This window comes from Monocercomonoides exilis, assembly GCF_001643675.1.
Source record: "Monocercomonoides exilis strain PA203 chromosome Unknown scaffold7-2047599, whole genome shotgun sequence".
NCBI lineage: Eukaryota > Preaxostyla > Oxymonadida > Polymastigidae > Monocercomonoides > Monocercomonoides exilis.
Window position 1 is genome coordinate 58,350 of NW_027150552.1, and position 26,215 is coordinate 84,564.

The 26,215-nt window shown below is 36.3% G+C and overlaps 7 protein-coding genes across 7 annotated transcripts; 3 read left to right on the forward strand and 4 right to left on the reverse strand.

Moving 5' to 3' along the window:
- Position 1: 1 nt before the first annotated feature.
- Positions 2-1,454, reverse strand: MONOS_6746 (putative F/Y-rich N-terminus). Its single transcript, XM_067877002.1, has 7 exons — positions 1,341-1,454; positions 1,214-1,266; positions 994-1,118; positions 857-941; positions 668-795; positions 438-581; positions 2-240 (listed from the first exon to the last, which is right to left on the reverse strand). The coding sequence occupies exons 1-7, from the start codon at positions 1,446-1,448 to the stop codon at positions 167-169; spliced, it is 717 nt and encodes a 238-aa protein (XP_067733202.1). The 5' UTR covers positions 1,449-1,454; the 3' UTR covers positions 2-166.
- A 34-nt stretch (positions 1,455-1,488) lies between these two features.
- MONOS_6747p2 (putative cathepsin B cysteine protease) lies at positions 1,489-3,626 on the reverse strand. Its single transcript, XM_067877004.1, has 10 exons — positions 3,560-3,626; positions 3,349-3,476; positions 3,156-3,299; positions 3,050-3,098; positions 2,958-2,996; positions 2,777-2,888; positions 2,610-2,695; positions 2,358-2,502; positions 2,183-2,274; positions 1,489-2,033 (listed from the first exon to the last, which is right to left on the reverse strand). The coding sequence occupies exons 1-10, from the start codon at positions 3,609-3,611 to the stop codon at positions 1,672-1,674; spliced, it is 1,209 nt and encodes a 402-aa protein (XP_067733203.1). The 5' UTR covers positions 3,612-3,626; the 3' UTR covers positions 1,489-1,671.
- On the reverse strand, positions 3,618-7,592 carry MONOS_6747p1 (uncharacterized protein; the record flags this gene model as incomplete). Its single annotated transcript, XM_067877003.1, has 2 exons — positions 3,618-5,380; positions 5,483-7,592. 2 exons carry the CDS (start codon positions 7,590-7,592, stop codon positions 3,705-3,707), a joined length of 3,786 nt encoding a protein of 1,261 aa, XP_067733204.1. The 3' UTR covers positions 3,618-3,704.
- Positions 7,593-7,747: 155 nt separating this feature from the next.
- MONOS_6748 (putative FUS3-complementing protein) lies at positions 7,748-13,052 on the forward strand (the record flags this gene model as incomplete). Its single annotated transcript, XM_067877005.1, has 6 exons — positions 7,748-7,817; positions 7,880-8,102; positions 8,170-8,431; positions 8,494-8,623; positions 8,716-8,881; positions 9,048-13,052. The coding sequence occupies 6 exons, from the start codon at positions 7,748-7,750 to the stop codon at positions 12,880-12,882; spliced, it is 4,686 nt and encodes a 1,561-aa protein (XP_067733205.1). The 3' UTR covers positions 12,883-13,052.
- Positions 13,053-15,602: 2,550 nt separating this feature from the next.
- MONOS_6749 (putative spindle pole body interacting protein) lies at positions 15,603-19,811 on the forward strand (the record flags this gene model as incomplete). The annotated part of the gene is made up of 5 exons (XM_067877006.1): positions 15,603-15,712; positions 15,998-18,704; positions 18,827-18,913; positions 19,005-19,127; positions 19,288-19,811. The coding sequence occupies 5 exons, from the start codon at positions 15,603-15,605 to the stop codon at positions 19,342-19,344; spliced, it is 3,084 nt and encodes a 1,027-aa protein (XP_067733206.1). The 3' UTR covers positions 19,345-19,811.
- On the reverse strand, positions 19,812-22,513 carry MONOS_6750 (putative Dynein assembly factor with WDR repeat domains 1; the record flags this gene model as incomplete). Its single annotated transcript, XM_067877008.1, has 8 exons — positions 19,812-20,540; positions 20,642-20,709; positions 21,007-21,246; positions 21,468-21,574; positions 21,669-21,894; positions 21,942-22,064; positions 22,115-22,229; positions 22,282-22,513. 8 exons carry the CDS (start codon positions 22,511-22,513, stop codon positions 20,002-20,004), a joined length of 1,650 nt encoding a protein of 549 aa, XP_067733207.1. The 3' UTR covers positions 19,812-20,001.
- An 88-nt stretch (positions 22,514-22,601) lies between these two features.
- MONOS_6751 (uncharacterized protein) lies at positions 22,602-25,839 on the forward strand (the record flags this gene model as incomplete). The annotated part of the gene is made up of 6 exons (XM_067877009.1): positions 22,602-22,622; positions 22,716-23,004; positions 23,089-24,387; positions 24,513-25,195; positions 25,312-25,500; positions 25,558-25,839. 6 exons carry the CDS (start codon positions 22,602-22,604, stop codon positions 25,753-25,755), a joined length of 2,679 nt encoding a protein of 892 aa, XP_067733208.1. The 3' UTR covers positions 25,756-25,839.
- Positions 25,840-26,215: the final 376 nt, after the last annotated feature.

The following is a 26,215-nucleotide window of genomic DNA, read 5'->3' on the forward strand; positions in this document are numbered from 1 at the left end:
GTTAATATGAACAATTTTTATTGCATTATTTTGTAAAGTGCTAAAAACGAAAAGAAATGTATTTCTCTGAAGAATGCAAACTCAGATAAACACATTTTTAATATAAAATAGAAGATTATTTGATAAGAAATGCAGATAGAAATTTATTAATAAATATGAAATGAAGTTATTTCTTTCCCGTTCCTGTGTACCGAGTAAGCAATTCGACGCCAGGAAGATCTTTCAAAATGTCAACCACAACTAATTTATCAAATTATTTAATAACAGCAAAAAGTACATAAAACATGAAATATATATATATGAAAGATTACATTCATTTGCAAATTTCAAACAAAATACAAAATCAAAATATAAACTGCTTCAAAAATTTTCCACTTTTCAATAATTTTTGCATTAATTTGAATTTTTCTTTGACATTTTTTTTCTTTCTTTCAAACCTGGTTCAGTCAATCCAAAACATCTTGTTCCCTGAATTGCGAAAGTTTGCCTCCTAACTGGATTCGTTTTTTGCAATTCTTGAAGTATTTTAGAGAAGCATGCAGAAGAAGATGTCTCAGTGAATGTGATTGATTCATCGCATACTTCAAATTTGAAATTGAGAATTAAAAAAATACATATACGAGATAAAAGATTCATTTTTAACTTATCAACATATAAATAATCATACAGCACGTGACACGGAACAAAGGATTTTCGCCTCCATCAAGAATTTCACATAAGTATAAATGTTTCATTGTTGGATGCTTTAAGCATGTAAATTTATGTTTATATTTATAGCCAACAGGGAATATATGCCTAATGAAGTTTATGAATTTGTTAACATAGTCAAAAAAATGGATCATAACGAATATCAAACCTTTGAGTGTGATATGCTGGACGATCTGTAACAACAACACCTGTATTTATGAGTTCGTCGTCTCCAATATGAATAATCATGTCACCTATTTTAACAATCAATAGTGATCACAAAAAACGTTTTGAAATCATGCAAACTTGGAGCTGTCAAAGGAATTGGGCGAGGCTCAATTTTTTTTGCACGAGATCTCTTTTTTAAAGCTTGTGCCTTCAAAGATTCTTCATGGTCATTAGACGTGACAGATGTAATGTCATGCAAATGGCTGAAGAGGTGTGAGAATTGATTTAAAAAATGAAAAATTATAAAAGTTATCAAAATACATAAAATAAAAAAATAAAAAAGAAATAATGTACACACTCCTCAAACTCTTGAGGAAGCTTTCCGAAATCCGTTCCCCAACGTGGCATTTCCTTTTAACAACAGCAAAAATTTAACAATATTACAAAAATTCAATAAGCAAAAAATTAGAAAATAAAAATCATACAGCCATGGGATGCCTTATAAATTCTACAGCCTCATCATATTTTTCCCAATGCATCCCCTGATCTTCTGGAGTTGCCATGTGAGCTGCCTCTTTTGTTGGTTGAGCCATTGATCTAACCCTTGATAATTAAAATCAACGATGCATCTATTTTGTGAATAATTTAATATAGCTTTTTTCGAAATTAAACTTGAACATTAAATAAAACTTATATGAAAAAATGCATGAGCTGCGATAAAAGTGAAATGAATTTTTGAAAAAGAGAAAAAAATATCGAAATAAAAATAGTTATGTTTCAATCTTTTTTACAACTCTCAAATGTAACGCATGTATTTCATGAAAGAAGACCAACTTTTTCTATATCTTTTTCGCTTTCTTCTTCTTCCTCTGAATCGTCAATCATTCTTGTTGAAGTGTCTTTCTCGTCTTCGTTTTCACTTGAGCTCAACCTCCTCCTTCTCACAGATGAAGAACTTCTATTTTTTAATCCTCTTTTGTATCTTCTCTCTCCTATTTCTCTCAACATCTGGGTTCTTGCTTCTTTTTCTTGCAAATCGCGCTTTTTCTCTCCTTCGTTAATTCTTCCACAGACATACGAAAGCAAATAAAGCACAGCAGTGAAGCTTACAAGCAGAAAAATGAAAATAAGAGAGAATGAAACACTCACTTGCCTTCCATGATATGTTGGAGGAGTTGCTTTATGATGGGGAAAAAATAATAATTGAATGTTATTCAGAAGCATACAAAAGCATACAGAAATAGAAACAAACAAAAGTAAATGTGAAACAATATGTTTTATCAAAAACAAATTGTTCAGAAAAAATGAGAGGAAAAAAGATTCAAACTTGAAAAATACACAGTTTGTGATTCGATGTTGCCCAAGTTCTTTCCTTTGAGATAATAACACGTTCCATTCATTCCCCATTCAGTTCCCCAGCTTTTTAAAATAGATGGATGGGCAAAATAATCAATGAATAAAAATAAAAGTCTGCGAAAAAAATGAAATGAGTGAAGTATCACCTGTTAATCATGATCCAATAAGGGACTTCAGCAGTATCGTTCCATCCGACAAGACGGACAGCGTGATTTCCCAGAAAGTCTCCGTCTGTTCTGTTGTAAACACCGCCCTTGTAAAGAGTGAATGACTGGAACACATTCATTGCAACTGAACATTCATTGTGAAACAAGGATTTCATTAAGCATTTTCCACACAAAATGAAAAGGGTAAAAAATTTTATATGAAATTTCTGAAAATGCATGAATTATTCATACCAGCAATTGATCCACCTATCATAATTCCTTTTTTCATTTCATTCTCAGACACTTTCATTATGCTTGGAATTTTCGCATATAGACCTCTATTTGAACATAATTTTTTATCATTCAAGTATTAAAAATTATCTTCAGTATTGTATAAATTAAACTCGCAAAGAACAAACTTATAAACTTCCATTTTAACACCTTCTTTTGAGCAACTAGTGAAGCAAGGCTTTGACGAATTTTCTTCGTATGGAATGCATTCATCAGAAACAATTCCATTATTCTCAATATCTAAAATTCAGATTTGCATTCAGTTGAGCAAAAAAGTGAAGGAAGCTTTGATAAATCTCAAAGACAAACACAGTGAAGCTGCTGTAAGAACTCCTCCATTACATCCGTCTGAGCAAATTAATTATTTAATAGAAATGAAAGAAAAGATTAAAAAAACATACAATCACATTGTTTCAACGGAATTTCGAGACACTTATTATCGCAACAAATCTTTTAAAAAATGTCGGACATTCAGTCATATTAAAGAGAGAATTGGCTTTACATTACCTGACGCTGAGGAGATGGAATAACGTTTGCAATGCCGTTGATGCACAAAGCATCAGCAGCAGAGCCGGTAGTAGCAAATGCCCAACAACTTCCACATTTCTTTTGATCTAAAACAGATGTTAAAGACTTGCAATTCGGATACACCTTTTGAAAACGAAAGAAATCAAAAAAGCTAAATTGAAGTTGTTCAAACTGCTCTTGAATCGTATGCTGTTGGAATCGCTTCGTTAATAAAAGACGCTTCAGATCCAGATCTTTCAAAAATCTTTTTAAAAGGAGTTTTCTGTACATAGCGATAAATCACATCCAATGTATCTTGATCTATTTCAAAGAATATAAGCGAAATTTTTCAAATATTTGTTTCAAAGAAATTTGTTGAATATTGTCTAAGCAACGCCGCACACTCAATAAAGTTGAAAATCCACTAGTTACACAAAAAATCAAGAAAAAGATCATTAAATGATCGCAATAGTTCTTATTTTTTTTTCAATATCAAAATGAAGTCAAAAAATATAACTTATAATAATCATCAAAAAATGAATGAAATTTTTATCTATTAAGACTTGACAAATGCTGCAGGTTTTTCAAAGTTTCTTGATTTTGTGATATATGTTCGATAAGTTGCCTTTTCATTGTCTGAGAAAGAGTGCTTGAGTAATCCGTATCTACTTCACTCTTCTTGAATATTGAATCAATAGCATTTATTAACTCGCCTATATTTTGTTCTGTAGATTTTGCATTTTCCCCTGTTTTGCTTGGATTATTGTCATGTGACTGAATATTTCCACTTAACTTCCTTTTTTGTTTGTTGTTTGAAGTTTCTTCCACAGAAGATCTCTTTTTGACTTGTTTATGCATTTCTTTCTTTCTGTTTTTTGAAGCAGTCAAGTTGCTACGTGTATAATCTTCAGAATGCTGTTCACTTTCCTCAGGAAAATTCTTTTGATCATTCCTCTCGTCTCTTAGCTGATTTTTAGGTTGTCTTTCCAAAGCATCCTCTTCAAAGTATTTCTGAGCAACTTTCTCTTTCTCTTTCTCCTTCTCCTTCTCTTTCTCTTTGTTCCTTTTCAATTCCTCAAATTGCTTCAACAAATCAGAAAGTCTGTCCAAAATTTCACTTTCTTTTTGCTCTTTTTCGGATGCAGAATCAATTTGAGTCTCTTCATTTTCGAATTCATCAGCCTTCTCTTCATCAAACGAATGCATTTTTCTTTTATTCGTCTTTGTTGGTCTTCCTTCTTCAGAATGTGCTGTATTCCTTTTTGTTGATTCTTGCGTGTTGGATTTTTCTTTCTTTGGAGTTGAAAGCTTCGAACTTTTTGCTTTTTTATTATCTTCTTCTTTTTCCTCTTCTTCTTCATTTTCCTTTTTCTTGTCCGTTTTTTCTGAATTTTCCTTGTGCATTTCTTCCTCTTTCTTTTTTTCCTCTCTTTCGTTTCGATGTAGCTGCCCCAGCAATGCTTGTGTGATTGTGTCAATAAGATCGTCTTCGTCCTTCAGCCATTCAATCAGCGCATCACTTTCAGACACCTCATCTTCTGCACCAGCAATCACATCATTCTCTTCGTTTTGCGTTTGCTTTCTATCCTTTTGAGATGAAATTTGTTCTTCTTCTTCTCGTATTTCTTCTTCTTCCTCTTCCTCTTCCTCTTCCTCTTCTTCTTCTTCTTCCTCCTCCTCCTCCTCATCTTCTTCTTCTTCGTCGTCGTCGTCGTCATTCTCATATTCACCATTTTCTTTGTCAATCCCATCCTTTTCATTATTCTTTTGTTCTCTTCGAAATTCATCAGTTCCTTTTCCATCTGCCATTCTGCCAGCAAAAGGAGAGTTCACAGCATTCAGACTGGATGGCGTGTGGAGAGTGAAGCTGCGTTGTAATGTTGTTGGTGTGGAAGAGAAAGACGAAAGTGGCAGAGGAGGAGGAGGAGGAAGGAAAGTGTTGGTAGAAGGAGAGTTGATTGGAGATTTGAGTTCTGATTGGGCAGATGGAAGAGCAGAATGGACATGTGAATAAGAGCCAAAGGGAGAGAAAGAGGCAGATGCGAAAGGAGAAGAAGAAAAGCTATTCGAATGAGGAGAAGATTGAAATGAAGCATTGGAAGAAGATAGCTTGGCAGGCAAAGGGGCAGGAGGAAGAACAGGAAGTGAATGAAGAGAAGATGCTGTGAGAGTCGAAAAAGCAGACGGAAGAGACGAACGAGGAGGAGAAGGAGTGGCAAAAGAACCTTTGAATTGAGAGGCCGATGGAGGCGAAAGAAGAGAATATGGCGAGGGGGGTGTGAATGAAGAGGATTCCAATGAAGGATTGAAAAATGATGAATGAGTACTTGAATTCAGAGGAGGAGGTGGTGGAGGAGGAGGCAGGTTGTGAGGTTGAGAGCGAGAAGTGCTTTCTTTCTGGTCATTGGAAGGAACACAGCAGTCTGAAACAGACTCATTTTTCGTGCTCTCTTTTGTGATGTTGACATTTTCACTCTTTTGAGAAATTACTGATGTTTCTTCTTTTGTTGAAGCGTCCTCTCTTTCTCTTTCTGCTTTTTCTTTGCCTTCAGCACGATCATCTTCTTCTGCCTGTTCTTTTCTTTTGAGCTGGCTTTCCTTATCTTTCGATTCACGCAGTTGTTTTTTTGATTCTTCTTCTTCTTCTTCTTCTTCTTCTTTCATTTTATCATTTCTCTCTTTTTCTAGTACAGTCATTTCGTTTTCATTCTTCTCTTTCTCTTTCTCTTTTGCCTTCTTTTCATCCTCTGAACATTTATTTATTTTTTGTGTCTCAAAAGTTCCTTCTTTTTTCTGTTTGTTTGTTTCTTCTTTGTCTCTGGGCTTCTGGATAACAAACACTTCTTCTTCTTCTTCTTCTTCCGTTTCTTCTTCTATCTGCCAATGCTTTAATGAACTATTTTCTTCCCTTTCTGGTTTAATTTCTTCATCTTCTTCGTCGTCTTTTGTTTCTTTGCATTTCTCTTCTCTTTTTTGTTCTTCACTTTGCTCGTATGTTTGTCCATTCTTCAGTTTTTCTGTACAAAAACTGTTTTCTTCCAGTTTGTTTTTTGTTTTCCCTTTCTCCACAAAGCAGTTATGACTTCTTTCCTTCTCTTCATTTGTTGATTTGAAATCAGGTTGATGTTTCGATGTTGCATCTTCAACATTCCTCTGCTTCGTGTTCATTCGGCTGCTTCCATCAAAATGGCTCTCTTCAACAGAAGAGACAAATTCACACAAATTCGTTTGGCTCAGCGATTGCGAAGGAAGAAATGAACTTTCAAAAGCCAAAGTAATTTCTGAAGAGCTCGAACTCGACGAAGAAGAAGAATTGCTCTGTGAAAAAGAAGATGAAGAATATGAAGAAGACGAATCAGAGGATGTGACAGAAGAAGGTGTCAAAACAGGAACATGAGAGGAACTGTGATAAGAAATGACTTCTTCGATGCGAGGAGATTGGAGTGGAGATGGTGCAACAATGGGCTCTTGCTTCGATTCGCGCTTTGGGTGTCTTTTAGGCGAGATTTTGCGGTCTGTTTTCTTTGAAGAATTTTCTAAAAGTGAAATGATTGAGGCAAGAGATTGTTGAGGCTGCTGAACTGGATACTGATGTGAATAAGAAACAGGCAATGGAACTGCAACAAGAACTAACTTTTGCTTCTTTTCGTTTTCTGATTCTTCTTCAGAATGCTGTTGCGAACGGCTGCTGTGATGAGGCTGATAGCTTTTATGCTTTCTAGTGTTTAAGCGTTCACTGAAAGCATTTTTTTCTTTTTTGTGCGAGGAGGAATGCTCATCTTGAAAAGTATCTTTTGGCCTTTTTGAAAGCAGACTCTTTTTATGATCAATTCCTCTGCTTGTAAGCGATGAAATAGCTTCGATGTTAAGCTTAAGCTTAGGGGTCGGTAAATTAAGAAGATTTTCTGATTGCTTTTCCTTGGATAATGTTGACATTTGAGTATCCTTGTCTGTAGAGTCTGATGGCAAACTTATTTTTTTATTTTTCGAAATATCTCGTATTTGAGATGAAACCTGAATCATTTTTGACTCTTTTTGTTTGTCGGATTCAAAGGAATTTGCGTTCTCTCGACTTTTCAAATCTTGTTGTACTTCATGCTCATTATTTGAACGCAAAGATTGACTAGAAGTCATCCGTCTTGATCTAGAAGAATATATTGAATGGGAAGGAGAATAAAAATATCCTGTAGAATGAAAACTTCTTACACTTTGAGGAGTGAATAATAAATGAGAAGAACGTTCGCTTGTCGGTGCTTTTTCAAATTGTTTTATCGTCTGGATATTTTGTTCTTTTATTTCATTTTCTGTCCTTCCTGATTGACTTCTTTCAAATTTTGGAGTCTCTAAAACAGATTGATTATTTGCAACATTATCAGCTAAATCTGGTTGGTCTTTTTTCTTGAAGGCCAATTCAGTTTCTTCCAATTGAACACTCATAAATAATAAAAATTTTTAATAAATTACAAGAGAACAGTCGCTCGGAGAATACAACAATATTTTCTTTTGCAAAAAAGTTATTTCAGAAAATTGTTTGATTTATTATGGTTATTTTGTGGATCACTATTTACCAGCATTTTATTTTTAAATTTTTGATGGAAGGGAGAATGAGTGGATTTCAGCAGCATGCTCAGAGTCCTCCAAATCATCCCACCGACAAGAATGGTATTTTTTGAATAATCCATCTTTTAAATTTGAAAACTTGCTTCAAACAATCTTTTATGCAGGACATATCCTTATTTATCCAGGCCAAAATTTAACAAGCAGATATAAAGTCCTAAAAATACTTGGAGAAGGAACTTTTGGAAAGGTTCTTGACTGCTTTGATAGGAAAACAAGGCAACGCGTTGCAATTAAAGTTGTTCGCGCAGTCTCTCGATATCGAGATTCTGCAAAAATTGAAATTGAAATTCTCGAACGTTTGGCAAGGCATAATGAACGAGCTGGAAAGTTTGATATTTTGCAGCTTGTACGAATAAGCTTTTTAAATTTTAAATTTTGTTGAAAAAATGCACAGTTTATTTGTTCAGTTGATTGATTCATTTGATCTTGGAGGTCATATGTGTATCGTCACTGAAGAATATGGATGGTCACTTTATGATGTCCTTAAAAAGAATAATTATCGTGGATTTACAATGGCGCAAGTGCGAGAGATCACAGAACAACTTTTAAGAGCTTTATCATATTTGCATGACACATTGCATTTGATCCACACGGATCTAAAGCCTGAAAACATTCTGTTCCGCGATAGAACATTTCTTCCGCGAGATCCCAATGATGTACATTTTCATTTTTCCTCCTGTTTATCTTTGTTTCTTCTTATGTTAAATTCCTGTTTCAGCCAAATGCGATGTTTGTTCCCACTTCGTTCGCGATCAAAGTGATTGACTTTGGAAGCGCAACGTATGTCCATAAACACCATTCGTCAATCATATGCACAAGGCACTATCGCCCGCTTGAAGTGATTTTAGGTTTGCTATCGAAGCTAATTTGATTTTTAATAATACACAAGTATTGCTTTATATTTTTTATTCATTATTATTTTTATTTTCTATTGCTTCAGGTCTTCCGTGGACGTTTTCTGCAGATATGTGGAGTGTTGGGTGCATTGTGGCCGAGCTCATCACAGGGGACACGCTGTTTCAGACACATTGCAACAGAGAGCATCTGGCATTGATACAAAGAATTGTGGGGAACATCCCGCTGGACATTGTGGAGATGACAAAAGGGTTTGATTTGCAGCCAGAAAAGACAGAACACTAAGAAAATGAACGAAACACAAATCTTATTAATATTATTATTAAACTTTATCTATTAATTAATTTATTTTTTTTATCGAAAAAAATATATATTTGAAATTTGACGTATACTTGAATATCAATATTGAATATTTAGACTTCAGTCAGAAAGGTTTTTCCGCATGCCAACGCAGCCAATAAGCAACGCTGTACAACTTTCTTCTCTTCCTCCTTTGCTTCATTCAAACATTCCACTTCCTTTTCCTCACTCTTCTTCTTCTTCTTCTTATTTCACTTCCAACAACACTTCACTTTTAAGTCAATTCAGCAAACAAATTGAAAATCATTGCATTTCCTCTCAGGAGCCATTCCATTCTGATCTCTTTCCCTTTCCAACATTCGAATCATGGGGATGCATTCTCCAATCACGTGAAATGAGGCATTCGATGCTGATGCCTTCTTCAACTTCTTCTTCTTCTTCTTCCTTTTCATCCAGAAAATCTCCTCATTCTCCACACTCATCCCGTTCCCCTCATTCGCGATCTCATTCGTTCTCATATCCTTCCTCTTCATCTTCCTCTTCATCCGTCTCTTCTTCCTCCTCTTCCTCCTCTTCCTCCTCTTCTTCTTCTTCTTCAAAGCCTTCCAGTGCATCGTCTGAGCCGAGCACGAAACTCTCTCTCAACACCCTTCTTTCTCACAGCGCCCTCAACTTCCTCGCCTTCCCGACTGACTCAACATCACATCATTCACTTCGCCATGTTGTCAACACACCCACCCTCTTCAGCGTGTTCTGCCCTTCACTTCACCACCCAGCAGACATCCTCCTCACACGACACGCCTTCCAAAGGAAGGAAACACCCAGCGACAGCTCAGCTCATTCCACTCCAAGGAATTCTTTCTCTCCTCCAGCTGTCAATCAAATCCCTTCTTCTTCGTACACTTCTTCTTCTTCTTCTTCTTCTTCTTCTTCTGGATCAATTGATCATTCTCACACAAACATCAACACAAACACAGATATCTTCCCTTCTTCTTCTGTCTCTTCATCTTCATCTTCATCAACATCTTCTTCTCTTATCCGAAAGCATCTTTTCCGCACTGACTCCTTCCTTTCTGACTCCTCCCAGCTTCCATCTGCTCCTCTTCTGTTCCATTTCCTCAGCGGCTTCTTTGTTCTGCACGAAGAGCGCCGTCTGTCTGCCCACGACGCCCTCAAACACAGCTGGCTGAAAGAAGAAGGCGTCAAAGAGGCGTCTTTGTGGGATGCCAAAAGAGACGCAAGAGAGGCACTTCGGCGGCGGAGAGAGGAGCAGGAGAGGAGAGAGCGCATTGCAGACGAGAGGAACAGGCGGAAGGAGCGGAAGGTGCAGCGCCTGCGGAACCAGCTGACAGAATGCTCGGCAGGCAATGCAGCAGGCGATGGAGACATCGAAGAAAGGAGACATCGCATCGAGCGCAAACTCAGCCGCATCATGAGACAGCCAAATGCTGCATTTTCACGCCGAAGATGGCACAGACACAGAAAATACAGAAGAAGAGAAGAGAAGCAGAAGGAATACGACTCAAGAACAACCGCTTCGAGAACGCAATCTCGCTCGTTTAGCTCATCCAGCACAGGCTCTTATTCGGGAAGGAGCTATTCTTCGGATGCTTCGTCGTATTCACACAGATCGAAGGGTTCAAATGCACACTCTCGTTCTTCGTCTTTATCATCATCTTCATCTTCTCTTTCGTATTCATCTTCATCTTCTTCATCTTCTTCCTCATCAATATCATCTTCCTCTGTATCTTCCTCTGCTTCTTCCTTCTCCTCCTCTTCTCGCTCCACTTACTCTGCCAGTTCGCGTTCCTCGTATTCTCACACGCCGTCCGTCACTCGTGTGTGGCACAGACACACCCGCCACTCGCGCCGTCTCCACACACAAAGAGAGAGGCACACACACACACACAGAACAGCCAGCAGACCGCACTCTCCACACAACAACAGATCCCATTCTGCACAGAAGTCCTATCTTCACAGAAGAAGCGGAGAAAACAGCTCAAAATCGCATTTGCTGCAGCAAAGGAATGCTGAGTCGTATGCCCACGAAAGTTCATCACGTACATACGGCTCTCATTCACCCACTCCTTCCTTTGCAACAAGCTCGTTTTCGCGTTCGTGGAGGCGCTCAGGCGACTCAGAATATGACACTTATCACCGTCGTCATCATAATCATCGCAATCGCCATCAACACTGCAGACGTCATGGTAATCATCGGCATCACCATCAAAATGAACACAGCAGCCATTCACACAGCCACAACATCCAGCAACAACAGATGCACAATGCTTCATATGGCGGAAGTAAAACAGCAACACATTATCATTCAGTCAACTGTCATCGCTATTCATTAAGCACTCATTCGAAGCACAACACACATCATGAGACGCAACGCTGCAGATCAAATGGCTCGCATCATTCTTCTGCCCATCGCCATTTCCATTCGAAAAACGAATATTCAAATGGATATATGCTCAATGATGCACATTCACGCCATTATTCTAGTACTCGCAACAGATCAATGGTAAGGAGCAGAGGAAGAGGCAAAAGTGAAAGTCAAGAACGAGAAAGAGGAAGAGGAAGAGGAAGAGAAATAAGAAGGAGAAGAAGATGGGATGGAACACGTGACTTCTACCGTCGTCGGCGTAATGTTGCACCACCTCCTCGTCCTTCTTCGTTTTCTCATCAGCACTCTCCCACACGCTCATACACACGCCACAGGGCATCCTCACACCATCGGCTGCACACTCACACACACAACAACCACTCGAGAACACACTCTCATTCGCATCATCATTCGACCTCGCAGTCTTCGTTCTCTTTCCACCACAAATCGTCTCATCGGCACCAGTCAGCATGCTCTCATTCAACCACACGAACACACACTTCTACAGACAACAGAAAGAGAGAAAGAGAACACACTCATTCTCGTTCTCGTTCATATTCTCGTTCTCTTTCGCATTCTCATTCGCATTCGCGCACACATCATTCGCAGCATCACCAGCACCACAGGCAGGGTTCAACACACAGCAGTGCACATTCACTTCACTCTGTGGGAGACTACCATCACAAGCACACTTTACATTCTGCGCATCACCACAACCAGACAACCTCTTATTCATCGCACAGACATTCGCTTTCTCCAAACAGCGCTGCCATTCTGCCATCGGCTGTCTCGTGTCCGCTCCCAAACACTTTCTCCTTCCAACAGCCGCATTGTTCCTACCAATCTCTGCCTCCCAATATGCAAGCAATGCTCCCAACATCTGCGTCTGACCCTACTTTTTTGTCTGCAACAGCTGCTGCGTTTCCGCATGTTCCTCAGTCTTCGTATCAGACAGAAAATACTTGCCAGATTTCTACCCCTCAAACGCAGCTGACCCCTCCTCCTGGTTATTCTGAATGGAACACTCATTCATCTCTTTTGTATCAAAGCCAGTCACAGCTCTCTTCCATTCCTTCTGCTCCAAATGAATCAGCTCTTCCTTCTTCTTCCTCTTCTATTTCTTCTTCCTCCTCACCTTCTTCTCCATTCACTTTCTCTTCTGCTCCAACATGTGCTGTTTCTCAGTATGTCCGCTTTGCTTCTCATCCGAGTTCGTCCCAGCTGCCATGTGCAGACTCCCATTCATTCGCTGCCTCTTCTCGTTCGCAGATGCTGCTGGCTTCTTCTTCCAATTCACTCGGAGAAGCATTGCCAGAAATGGCTCTTCCTCTTCATTCAGCACATCAGGCACAAGCACACAGTCAGCTTCCACTTGTGTCTGAAGACGAAAAACTGCTGTTTTCGGAGAGTTCTCCTGTGAAACAAGCGAGAAGAGCAATTGCTATTGAGTACTCACGAATCATAAATGAAAGAGAAAGAAATATGGACGAAAGAGAAAGAGAGAATGACATTCAGATGCATTCAAATCTGTTGAACGCAAAACGAAAGAGATTAAATGATGAATAATTATTGCGTGTGAATTATTTAAATATGAAATTTTAGCTTTTGTTGCGAAATGTTTGTTTTGATCTGTTAAACATTCTATTATCGGTTGTTTTTTGATTTTGTGATGTATTCACTTCAAGTTAATTTTATGTATTTATTTCCAAGAATGTCCAAATAATTCGAGCATTTAAGATTGAAAAAAATTTTTAGTAAATACACTTGGTGGATAATCTGGTAATTTTCTGAAAAACTGGAGCTCCAAGAATAATTCATATTCGGAAATTTTATTTCAATTTCGGAAAAAAAAAATATTTTCTTTTTTTCCTAGATGTTGGATTTCAGGTAACTTCAAGTTGCAATTCAATTGGAAACAGACACTTGTTCAAGAATATTCATAGAAATTATAAAACAAATTCAGTCTGCCCGAAAATATAGTTAATCTGTCAAAAACAAAATTTGATCGTTTCAAATTTTCTGTTTATCAATACAACACAAAATTCCCGTTTTTTGTTTGACATTTTGTAAAAAACAAATTTTTGTATTTTTTTATTGATGATAGAAAAAGAAAATTGAATAGAAATTTCATAAACAACATCCAACCTTCACGAACACTCAACAAAATCTATTTTTCATCCATTCATTCATGAAGAAGAATATCAACTTCAACAAACATAAAAAATAATTGGTTCATTTATATAAAGAAGAAAAAGTGAGAAATGAAAGAAAAATTAAAAATTGGGTCAAAATAGTGTTTTCTTTTTAATGAGACTTTTTTCTTTATTGACACATTTTAGTTTTTGCATGCCAGTCATTGAATAAAGCTAGATGGACCTCAACACTTGGACGATGGTGTTTAAAAAACAAATACATTAAATTACTGGTTTGTTTTTTAAATTTTGTTTATTTTTCGTAGAAATACAGCAATTTTTTATTTAATTTGAAGTGACTTTTTTCAGCCGAAGAAGCATTTCACAAAAATTTGAAATCCATTTTTATAAACTACTAGCATTATCCTTTTTATATTCAAAATCCTAAGCTTTACAACTTGTTTTTTCATCATTTTTTCACATTTCATTTTTTTATCAACATGCGAACATAAATTTGAAAAATTCTTTGTTATTAAAATAATGTGTTAAAAATAAAAATATGATATGAAAAATACACACTCTTATTAAGAAGTGTGAAAAAGGTTCAACATTAAAATTTTCTATTTGCATCAAACACATCAAAATAGAACAAGTTTGATCTCAGATCACTAAATGTTGTGACCATTCACCTGTTTGATGCAAATAGAAAATTTTAATGTTGAACCTTTTTCACACTTCTTAATAAGAGTGTGTATTTTTCATATCATATTTTTATTTTTAACACATTATTTTAATAACAAAGAATTTTTCAAATTTATGTTCGCATGTTGATAAAAAAATGAAATGTGAAAAAATGATGAAAAAACAAGTTGTAAAGCTTAGGATTTTGAATATAAAAAGGATAATGCTAGTAGTTTATAAAAATGGATTTCAAATTTTTGTGAAATGCTTCTTCGGCTGAAAAAAGTCACTTCAAATTAAATAAAAAATTGCTGTATTTCTACGAAAAATAAACAAAATTTAAAAAACAAACCAGTAATTTAATGTATTTGTTTTTTAAACACCATCGTCCAAGTGTTGAGGTCCATCTAGCTTTATTCAATGACTGGCATGCAAAAACTAAAATGTGTCAATAAAGAAAAAAGTCTCATTAAAAAGTTGATCCTATTTCACTTCAGTCATTTTCAATGAAAAATAATGTTTTGTGGACGGACTTTTCATGATAAATAAGAAACAAAATGTTTTTCTTTTTTTAAATTGCATATGAAATAACAAATTTTCATGTTGAAATGTGGTTGATTATTTCTGAAATTATAACTATTTTTGGAGTGTTTATTATTTAAGGTCTTTATTTTTTCGAATGATTTTTTTCACTCAAATGTCAAAAACATCACATTGTTTCAAAAACAAATGATTTTGATGAATTCATAAAATACTATTAAAAACTTGAATAATTTCTATTTTATATTCATTCTTTGATATTCAATTCAATTCTTGTACCCGAATTTTTTTAGAAAAAATATGATTTCAAAAACAATCACCCACATCAATGTCACCTGTTAATTAATGAGAGAATAAGAATTATTTTTTATAATCAAAAAATTTTTTAATTAAAATGTGAAAGAAATTATGTTTTTTTGATTCGTGCATAAAAGGTTTGAAAGCTTGTATTATCACATAAATAAGTAATTTCTTTCATTTCCTGATAAACAACCAATAGAAGAAATGAAATTTTCAAATTGCACTTAACTTTTTTGAATAATCAACAATTTGCAAAATAAGAAGAAAAAGCGTGATCTGATTTAAAATGAAAATGCATATTCAAGTCTCAAGAAAAAAGTTATTTTTAACACAAACAAAAACCTTGAAATTTAATAATTTCATTCTTCTTTTTCCGAATGTGAAATATACTTTTTCTAATTTAAATCATTTTTGGAACATGATCTGGAATGAAATTGAAAATGCATACTAATGGTGATAATTTTTTGTTGTCATCAGAAAAATGAATGAAAGAATAATATTTTAATAAAAAATGTGAAAAAACCTTCTTGCATTTTTTTCAAATATAAACAAAATAATAAATATATTTTTCAAAATAAAAAAACTTCTTTGTTTCTCCTTTTCTTTTTTCAACCCTTAACATTTAATTTTTATATGAACAGAACTTCACCTTTCATCGAAAGTATAATATATGGTGAGTTTGATTTAAGAGAAGGACGAAGCATACGCTTTACATATCCCGAAGGATATGTTAGCCAAGATAAGTTTTCAATATTAATTTATTTTGATATTTATTTTTTTAAAAAATGTAAATTCACATGCTTTGGGGATTTAACAGACAATTACTTGTTGCCGAGCAAATGTTTCCTGACGGAGTATGCATTTACTTATATAGTATATATTTTAGTTTTTGCGATATCCAACTGTTTATCTTTTTAGGGTACTTTTTGCAAATAATAGTTTTTTTCAAATTGACTTTTCTCAGCTCAAGATAGAGCTTCTGATTCCACTTTTTTTATTCTTAGACATACGAAATCAACAACAAAAAGGTATGTTAAAGAAGATAATATTGAAGGTTCTTGGGATGTTGTTGTTGATGAGATACCAATGGATGATGATGACTCTTCTTCAGATGATATGCCTTCAGATGACGTTGATTCAGTCATTTTGCCAGCATCTGTTTATCTCTATTCATTGGAGAAAAATATATGGTATTTGCTTGGAAAACCCGATCAAATTGGTGATTTTGCCAATGCCCCAATTGGATTTCATAATGTAGCCATGACTGAAGACATAATTGTAACGCAAAAGACTATTATTGATGGAGAACAACCAGCAACACTTTCTTTTCCTATTCATCCAAATATCAATTGTACACAACTTTCTGATAAGTTAATTTGCGTTTATACGGACACTGATCAAGCGGTCTCATTTTTATTTGAAACAGATGAGCAGGTCAAACAATTCGTTGCACACATCGAAGAGGCAACTGCAGATGTCATGAACAAAACTGTGAAAATTCAACAAAAGAAGCTTTTGAAGAAGGCAGAAAAGGAAAAGAAGAGAAGAGAAAAACAAGAAGAAGAGCAAAAGAGGAACAATTCAAATAATGACGGGGATAAAGAAAGCGAATGCAAAAACATAGGCGATGATGGAACAAGTGAAGAATCTGGTTCTGCGAGCGCAAACGATTGCGGGGGAGCAAAAGGGGAGCAAAGCGCAGACAGTTCAGGCGATGCAGAGGAGCCTCTCTTTTGCATCTCGTCGGTGCGGCGGATGCTCGACCAGAATGCAGAGCGAGGTGCAGTCGTGCGGGCGCTGGCGTTTGTGTCGCGGTCGTGCCGAGTGGACTGCCTGCAGTCAGTGCTAACAGATACCCTCACCCAGTTCTTCGCCCACTTCACCCCAAAACTGGTGGAGCGCATCTTCCACGAAATAAACGACGCTTTCGAACGCCGCTCAAAAGAGGACGAACGATTTTATCATTCGCTCTACTTTTCGATGTGCCCTGAGCTGGATGTGATGAGAGGTGAAGAGCTGACAGAAGATGGATCAGCCTCATCGTCTTCTTCTGCATCTTCCTTGTCCACCTCAGATGATGCTCCAACCTCTTCTTCTTCTACTGCTGCTTCCACTTCCATTTCTTCTCTCTCCTTCTACTCGCCTTCTTCGATCTACTGCCGCAGGATAACAAGTCCTGATGAATCAAATTTGTTCAATGAGACATCGCTGCTTCAGATTGACATCGTTCATCCCGATTACCATGCTCCTCCACCTGCTCCTACTGCCAAGCGTCCAGTAACACTCAAAACATCCCCCTTTGTCTCATCCACTTATGGCTCTCCAGTTCCTTCTCCTTCTTCTTCCCCAGTCTCCTCTGCACCTTCTTCTCCCCCCTCTTCTTCTACTTCTTCATCCTCCTCTTCTTCATCCTCCTCCTCTTCGCAAGGCACTCTCCATCCTCGTCCTCCTTATCGGCCACCTCCACCAAAACCAAAATCGAAGCCTCCGTTTCCACCTTCACGCCCGCCACTGACGCCTTCTTCTTCAACTTCTTCTCTTTCCCAGTCTGCTCCTTCTGAGCATTCTGCACCTGCTTCTTCTCCTTCTTCTCCAACTGTATCTGATGCACCCTCTGCATCTACAACTTCTCCATCAGTGCAATCTTCATCATCTACCCCTTCTTCTTCCTCATCCTCCCCCTCTTCTTCTTCTTCTTCAACTTCTCCTCCCTCATCATCACATCCTTCTTCTTCCACACTCTCTCACTTCCTCATTCCCTCTCCCATCCGAAAGCAGGTGCGCTTTCCCCTCTCTCTTCACCCAGGTGAATTCTTCTCCTTGTCTCTCCAGCAGCTCTGCCGGCAATACTCCACGTCGCTCATGGCTATCTTCAATGCTGTGCTGATGGGGCAGCGTGTGCTCGTCTTCGGCTCGTCGCAGGGCGCAGACACGAAGCACATCACAAACACCGTCCTGTCCATTGCCCAGATGTTCATCCCCACATTCAGCACAGCCTCCTTCTTGGCTCTTCGCATCTTCCCTTACGCCAACATGAATGATCTGTCCTTTCTGAATGTGCCTGGCTTTGTGGCTGGTGTGAACAACTCGAAGATTGTGCAGATGCCTGACACGTGGGACCTCCTGGTGAATGTAGAGAAGAAGAGCGTCGAGTGGAAGAGTTCGGGACTGGCTTCGATGATTGTGCCTATTCAGAACAATCCATCATCATCATCATCATCATCTTCTGCTGCTTCTTCCAATCCTGTCTCTCCACCACCTGGGCAACCTGCTTCTGAGATAACAGTGACTGAAACGACTCAGAAAAAGCATCCGAAGAAAAGCAAAGAAAGCAGCCAGCAGCTTTCCCTGTCGCTGTCAGAGATGGAAGATACACTTGTTGCCTTCCCGCTGGGCGGAGGAGGAGCAGCCAACAGCAAAAAGACACCGAATTGGGAGCAGGCCGATCTGACGTTTATGACAGGGGTGCTGCAAGGGATGGAAGAGGGGAAGGACGAGCTGTGGGTGCGGGCGCAGTTCAGAGAGTATTCGACGAAGTTGGCGCTGATGGCATTTGCAGCATATCCATTTGTGGACGATGTGACGAAGTTTGCGCAGACAGCACCAAACAGACTGAGGCTGGCGATGTTCCGAAGGACACAGACGGCTGAGATGTTCTGGCAGGAGCTGCAGGAAAAGAGGAGGAATGCTGCCATCAAAGAATGCGATCCAGAGAGAGACGTGGCGTTGCTGAGGGTGTGCCGATTGTTGATAAGAAGTGCTTTTTCATATGTAAATATTTCGATGATTTATTTATTTATTTATTTTCTCTTTTGTTTGTGTTCTTTTCCTTTTGCTCTTTGACTGTTTTGCTTCAGAACAATCCGCATCTTTCCATTCCGCAAACACATCAGTTGCTGAAAGAACTGTGCGAATCTGTGAACACACCAAGGCAAATAAAAGAGGTGTCATTTTCTTTCTTTCCCTCTCTTTTCTTTCATAACAAAGAATGATTTCATTGTGTATTTATTTATCTATTGCTGCCTTTTTATTTAGCTGTTGATGCTTCTTCCTTATCGACATGGCGGGTTGAATATGATTGGCGCATATCTTCTGCACAACAGTTCAGAAGTTCGCCGTTTGGCTTCTGAGCTGCTGAAGAAGCTGCAATCGACAAAGGTCTGTTTTAATGCTTTTTTTAACATTTCATTTATTTTTATATTTGTTCATATTTATTATGTAATCTTTTGTGTATTTTCTTCACATTTCATTGCAAATGAATTGCAATGTGTTCTGTTTGAACATCTTCCATTTTGCGAATTGGATTTGATGTTAATAGCTGGGAAAAGAAGCATCAAACGGAATTAACTTTTATTTGGCGATTCAAATGACATAATTTCAATCACACTATTGTTTCATATTTATTTTATGTTATTCATCCATTCATTTAATTTGTATCGAGGCATTGATGACTTTGAAATTATGTATCTTTTCATTCGATTGCTCCCGCTGTTCGTAGAACGTGTAACATGCACTTTCTTATTTAGTGCATCAAACATATACTTATTTTCAACACACTTTTTATTCATTTTACGTTGTCCTTCTTTTCATATGCATTTATTTTTTCTGAATCTGACATTCGAATTTCAATGTCTGTGCAGCTTTCTGCTCTTTTTATTTTGTTAGCGAATAAATATGTTGTTTATTAACGAGTTCAGAGCAAGAATATTGTTAGATTTCAGATTCGAGATAAGTTTTTTTTTTTTTTTTTTTTTATTTATGAAAATGAAAATCATGTACACTGAATTTTGTGCGTACATAATCAATTTTAACTTAAAAGTTGGTTCGCAAAAGAAGGTTGTTGGAATGTCTCTTGTTGTTTCAAATGAAGAAGATGAAATGAAAGAAATTTTGCAATGAAAATCTAAAAATCAAACACATAACATTCAGATGAATTGATCACATTGAAGTATTCTTTCAGTGTATTTCAATTGGCATTAAGTTTCACATGTATTTGGTCTCCTATTAACTCTCATACAATGCAATGCATCAATCAGGTGCGTGCAGACATCACCTTCTTCTCACCTGGTGCTGTTTTCTTCCACACACAACATTCGCCTTCGCGTGTCGCTGCCAGAATCAGATCTCCCTCGTAATTGAACTCACTTTTGATGAATTCGCAATCAGAGTCTGTGCGAAGTACTTGCAGACAGCGTAGTGTGCGGAAAGCAGAGGAAGAGAAATCTGATGCAGAACAAGACGAAGACTTTGACGTGGTTTTGCTGCTGCTTGCTTTGTGTGTGTGCTCGTCGCTGTTTATGCTTCCGTTGACATCCCACAACCTGCACTCGCCGTCAGCAGAGGACGAGAGAAGCAGCGTGCCTTGAGGATTGAATGAGAGCTGGGTGATTGAATCAGAATGAGGGAAAGAGGAAAGCACCGACTGCGGAGAAGAGGGAGAAGAGAGTGAAGTGAATGTCGAAAGAGAAGTGGAAGAGGCGAACGGAACCAAAGAAACACGAGATTCGTCCTCATTCAGAGTAGACGGATCAATATCAGCAATTACGATTCGATATACAAAAATTTCTCCATCTGAAGAATTGCGGAAATGAGGAAAAGAAGAAAAAGAAAAATTTTCGCAAAATAAAAATACTTATTTTGAAGAGAAAACAACAATAATAAAAAAAGCATGCTGTCTAATCCGATTGCTGCAAGAGACGAAGATGGCGAGAGTGCTGAACATACAGCATTTGATGGTAGACTTAGAAATTACAGTAAATATTAATAAATAGCCATTAAGATTTAGAATGTGCCATTTCAAGAATTAAGAAGAATGATTGGAAATAAGTTGAGTGGAAGAATATATTGAAAAGTGTGAAAAAACATTAAACTTGTTTCAAATTTTTTCTATTAAAAATATGAAAATCTTTTCTTCTTCCTTTTTAATAACTTTTCTTCACAAGAATAAAACGCTCTCGTTTTCTCAAAAAATGTTTTGTAGTTTGCAGAAAGCTCTTGCAAAAGCATCAAATCATTCATTCTGGTTTGGAATTCATACCTTACGTTAGCGATATTTTTCCCTGTTTCTGTTTCAAACAGCGAAAATGTTCCGTTAAAAGTCGAAACGGATATCATCTCTCCTGTGAATGTGAAGTTGGCAGATGCTATTTCAGACAGTGAAGCACTTGGTAAAGCTGATGAAACCGAAGCGAGCTTTGTTTTTCCTTCTTCTTGTTCTGATTTGGCACTCGAAACAAGCCGATGTACATTTTGAAGAGGGTTCATTGTGTGAAGTGAGCTGAGCAGAATTGCAAAATAGTGATAATTGATAAATTATGAATGAAGTGCACTTTAATCTTCATAAATAAAAATCAAAGTTTAAATGAACAAATATATTTCATTTCAAAAGATTGGCATTCTTTAATTTCGACTTGCACACTCACACATCATTTTGCACTTTTCATGATACAATTTTCAAAAATTGTGATATAAATCTATATAATTCCCCGCAAAACATACCTTCCGACTGAATAATCCCATAATCGTACTGTTCCATCAAATGAAGCAGAAATGAGCAGATCATTCAATGGATGAAATGACAATGCAACAATAGATGCAGTGTGCCCCTAAATGTAAAGATTCAATAAAAATGTTAGATTTAATGAATGTGTTTGAATAAAAAAGAACTTTTCACAATAAAAATGTTCATCCAATGCAAACCAATAGATACGACACCATTTTCCCTTCATTTATATCCCAAACAATGCAATCACCGTTTAATCCTCCAGAAGCTGCAATATTTGCCTTTCTTTGAGATGAAGCTAAAGTCAACACTTCAGACATTTGTTTGTCTTCATCATTGGAGCAAAGCGTATGCAAATGCGCACCATTTTGAGCATCCCATACCCTTACAGTTCTGTCAAAAGATCCTGTCAATATTTTATCACTTATTACGCATTAATGAAAGATGAAAAGAATAATTTCTACAGATACCTGAATGGATTGTTAAAAATAGATATAAATACGACATTTGTATGCCCAGAAAGTTGAAAAAGCTGCGACCCTGTTTCTGTATTCCAAATTTTTGATGTACGATCATGGCTAGAAGTTATTACTCTGGAATATTTAATATTATCAAAAAATTTGAAAGCAAATAATACAAATACCTTGTTCCAGTTTTGTTAAAAAATGCATTTGTCAAAGGAAATGAGTGAGGTTTGAATTTTAGGCTCAAGTTATATCTTGAAAATATGAGACCTTCATTTTGTCTGGAAATAAGTTCTGCAAATAATACATTGTAAGATTTTGGAAAAAAGATAATTTAAAAAAATACTATTTATCATTTTTAGTATTTGTGGACGTTTTGAAGATGATAGAACATCGACTTCACGGATTATTGAATCAGCAATAAGATCAGGATTTGAAGTTGAATTTAAATCTAATAAATCAATTGTTTGAGTTTTGACATCTCCTCTTTCATTTGCATATTCCAATATTATCCCAGGAGGAAAATATCGAAGAAGAAAACGCTTAAGGCCAGGCTTTATTGATGATTTTGTATTCATTATAAATTAAAAATGGGCAAAGAAAAATTGTTATGGAATATGTCAAAATCTTCCTACAGTGCATGCTTGTTTAGTATTGAACTTCACAATGCAATTTTTACCAATATATGTATCTCAATTCAATTATAACCAAAAAAATTAACTTGTTATTTGCAATCTTAATTCTTGAAAAAATATTTTCATGAAAATGTAATCTGTACAGAAAACTAAATGGGGATATCAACAGAAATTCTATTGGGAAAATCCAGATATATGTCATGAACAGGTTGTTGAATTGGATGGACCATTTTCAGCTATCACAGCATCAGGAACACTTGTTTATCGTATTTGTGTAATTGGAGATCAGAATGCTGGAAAATCAACATTTTTTCATGCTTTTACAAAGGGAAATGATCCTGGACATCTTGAGTTGACTTCATTATTTCCGTTTATGAGTGCTTCGTTTTTGAATCTTCGATTTCTTCTAAAAGAAGAAAGCAGTTATATGGATGGCATGGATTTTTGTTTTGTCTAAAGGACTTTTTATTAAAATTTTTTATTCAATTTTATCTTTTCAATTTTATCAACAAGATTAGAACCTCCATTTATTGATACTGATTATGGACGTGCTGTTCTTCTTTTTACACTTGATGATTGGCTGTTTTTTTTGGAGGACAATAATATTCCTTTTCCTGATTGTGAGCCACTTTTAAGGGAAGGAGTTCGATATGTGGCTTTTGAGATGATTGAAGTTGGAGGTGATCATTTGGACTCTCTAATGGCTCCGAAAATTGAAGAAAAATTGAATATTTCAAAATTGGAAGGGAGCACGAAAGAAAGTGAAAGGGATGGCAGTCCGTCTGATGTTCTGTCACTGTCATCGACCATGCTGAAAGAAACGCAAGCAACGTTATATTTTATAAATAGCTCAACATTATTTAGTGACTTATCAACATCTACTTTTTCAGAAGCGGGATTGAAACGGTTTTTGGAAAGGCTGCAGTTTATTTCATCTCTTCATGTGCATTCTTCGGATTCCACAAAAAGCTTTCCTTCTTTTGGTGGACCCAAAGAAAGTGATAAGAAGCCTGAGAAACACAAAATGGCATTTCTTTTGTGCAAATGCAAAGAAAATGCCACTATTGATACTGCTAAACTCAACAAAGCTTCTGAATTCTTTTATCACACAATGCTTCATATGCAACCATCTTTGGAAGAATCGTCTGAATCAACGTCGCATTTTCCTTTGCATTTTGATGAGCCACTTTGCTTAACGGAATTTTTATTCCGTCTTGTGAATAACTTCGTTGAGATTAGCAATTTATTCATTACAGTTGATAAAATTGTGGTTGCGGAGCATTTTAATGTAGTTGGGTACACTCGCATTGATGAAGGATGCGAATCAAAGAAAGAAGAAGATTTCAAAGAAAAAGAAAATACAGAAAGAGATGAGCAAGAGACAGGACTTGGAATGAGCCCGTTTTGCGAAAAGCGACCGCGAATGGTGAATGCTTCTTCAATAACACCAATTGATCCAATGCAAACTTCTTATTGTCTTCATTCCATAATTCGGCAGTTTCCAGTATTGACGCTTAATCCAAGCGGAATGGTGAAGACTATTGTTATGTGCTGTCGAGGTGAATGGACGAAGAACACGAATTCATTATTCTACACGATTGATCATCTGTTGCAATGCTGCTATGACAGAAGAATATCTGATGATGGCAGGAAGATTAAATATGATAACCATACGACTGTCGATGAAGCTGAAAACGAGAGAAAGCAAGATGAATCAAAATTAACTACAGATTTAAAGGATGAGAAAGAAAGCTCTGAAGAAATTCAACTTATTGACAATGGATGGATTACAAGTGACCAATTTTTGGATTATTTAAGTTTGATACTTTTTTATTTACAACGTGATGTTTCTTTGTATAATATGCACGAAATATTTGATCATCATTTCATGTAATATCTTTTTTTTCTTCTATATTATTATCGTTATTTTTTTTCCTTTCAGTTTCCATTGAAGATGACAGCAGCAGAGATTCAGCTGAAAAGTTAAACGAAAAAGAATGTGAATCAAAGAATAGTACAACCTCTCCTCAGACTTCACCATCTGCTTATAAATCGTATGTTTTGCCTCCAAATCAGTCAGACTCGATTTATGTTGTGTCTCGCACAGTAATAAATATGCAGCAGTCGCCTGAAAGAGATGCATCGCTTCAAAAAGACCACAAAAAACAAGAAAAATCAGAGCATCATTTTCTCGAGTTGCCAGCCCCACTTCTATTTCAGCAGTGCTATCAGGCTTCGTTCCACCTGTCATCAATCAGATACGCAATGGTGCCTTCTGATGTGAAGAAGATATTCAGTAGCGACAAAATGGATCATTTTGGAGAAAAAGATTTCAATGATAAAGAAATAAGTGATGTTCATTCTCTTTCTTCTGCGCTTCAAAATGACACACAACGAATGGGCGTTGTTTATTTGCGAATTCAGCAAACATCTTCGACTTCCTCTTTATCAACAGCCAACACTTCAACTTTGGCTCCTTCAAGTTTATTTATCAATTCTGAATCGAAAGAACTGCATTCATCACAAAATGTTTATCTCTTACGACTTCTTCCTTTGAATGCGCATTCTCTTTTCCGTTTGCCAAAGGATCTTGAAGCTTTCAATTTTATCACGAGATTTACACAGGTTAAACTTTTCTAAGTTGTCTAAATTGTTACAGTTCATTTTTACTTTTCTATGAAAATATCTTATACATCTTTGGTTAATGGCTTGCGTGTTATTCTTTTATTGATATCTTTTAGCTCAAAATTCCATCGTCGATGTGGGCAAACAAGAAATGGGCAAATCAAATCGAATGCACAAACTTTAACTCATTAAAAAAGAAGTTAATTGAATCAGTGAAAATGGAGTGGAATGATATTGCCATTAATGAAATTTCTCTGAACGACTCCAAGAATTTTATGCTGAAATGGGCGAGTTTTATTGAAAAGGTTTGATATTTTATTTTTAGGTGAAATGATAAGTTTATTTTTTTCTTTCTGTTACAGATTTTGGATGCATATCATATTCTGCAATTTATCCATCTTCCACAAAGCTTATCGAGCCATACCAACATTGAGCTGTCTCCGATTAGCAAATCAAAGTTTGATTGTTTGCGGAAGGAGGGGTTTATAATTCCAACATCAGCAATTGTCTCTCCTTCAAAAAATGATTTTGTTCTAAATTTAACATCACCACTTGATTGATATAGCAATTCAGAAATGATTTTTTCTTTTTCATTTGTATTCCTTTATTTTTCAAAATTAAAATTTGATTAATGCTCAAACAAATTTCAAAATTGTGCTTTTGCATTCGAAATAATAAAAATTTTCAACATTTTGTTTTCAACAATTAATCCATCAAATTTTCTATGAACTTTCTCATAATTTGAAACCAAGATTCATTCATAATTGTCATTTGAAATGAAGAAAGATGAATCGTTTCGACAAAATTAGTTTCGTTTAACTCCTTTTTCAAAACCGAAAAAAGAACACTTTGGGAGGAAAAAAGGATAGAAAGAGAGAAAGGGTGTGTGTGCGTAAGTTTGAATGAATGCGTGCGACAGAGATTGATAGATTGACAGGTGCATTCTGTTAAACAAATGCTTTCCATAGAGTGATTATCATTTGAAGAATTCAAACAAAATTAAAGATTTAAATTATTCTT

What these genes read in the sequence shown, in the direction of transcription:
- MONOS_6747p2 (XM_067877004.1), bottom strand. Translation starts at nt 3,611, where the DNA reads ATGATCTTTTTCTTGATTTTTTGTGTAACTAGTGGATTTTCAACTTTA. An exon ending in CAGCATACGATTCAAGAGCA is followed by an intron (nt 3,300 to 3,348) that starts GTTTGAACAACT and finishes CGTTTTCAAAAG; the next exon opens with GTGTATCCGAATTGCAAGTC. An exon ending in GTTAAAATGGAAGTTTATAA is followed by an intron (nt 2,696 to 2,776) that starts GTTTGTTCTTTG and finishes ATGTTCAAATAG; the next exon opens with AGGTCTATATGCGAAAATTC.
- MONOS_6746 (XM_067877002.1), bottom strand. Translation starts at nt 1,448, where the DNA reads ATGGCTCAACCAACAAAAGAGGCAGCTCACATGGCAACTCCAGAAGAT. An exon ending in AATTCCTTTGACAGCTCCAA is followed by an intron (nt 942 to 993) that starts GTTTGCATGATT and finishes TTGTTAAAATAG; the next exon opens with GTGACATGATTATTCATATT. An exon ending in CCAGCATATCACACTCAAAG is followed by an intron (nt 796 to 856) that starts GTTTGATATTCG and finishes AAACTTCATTAG; the next exon opens with GCATATATTCCCTGTTGGCT.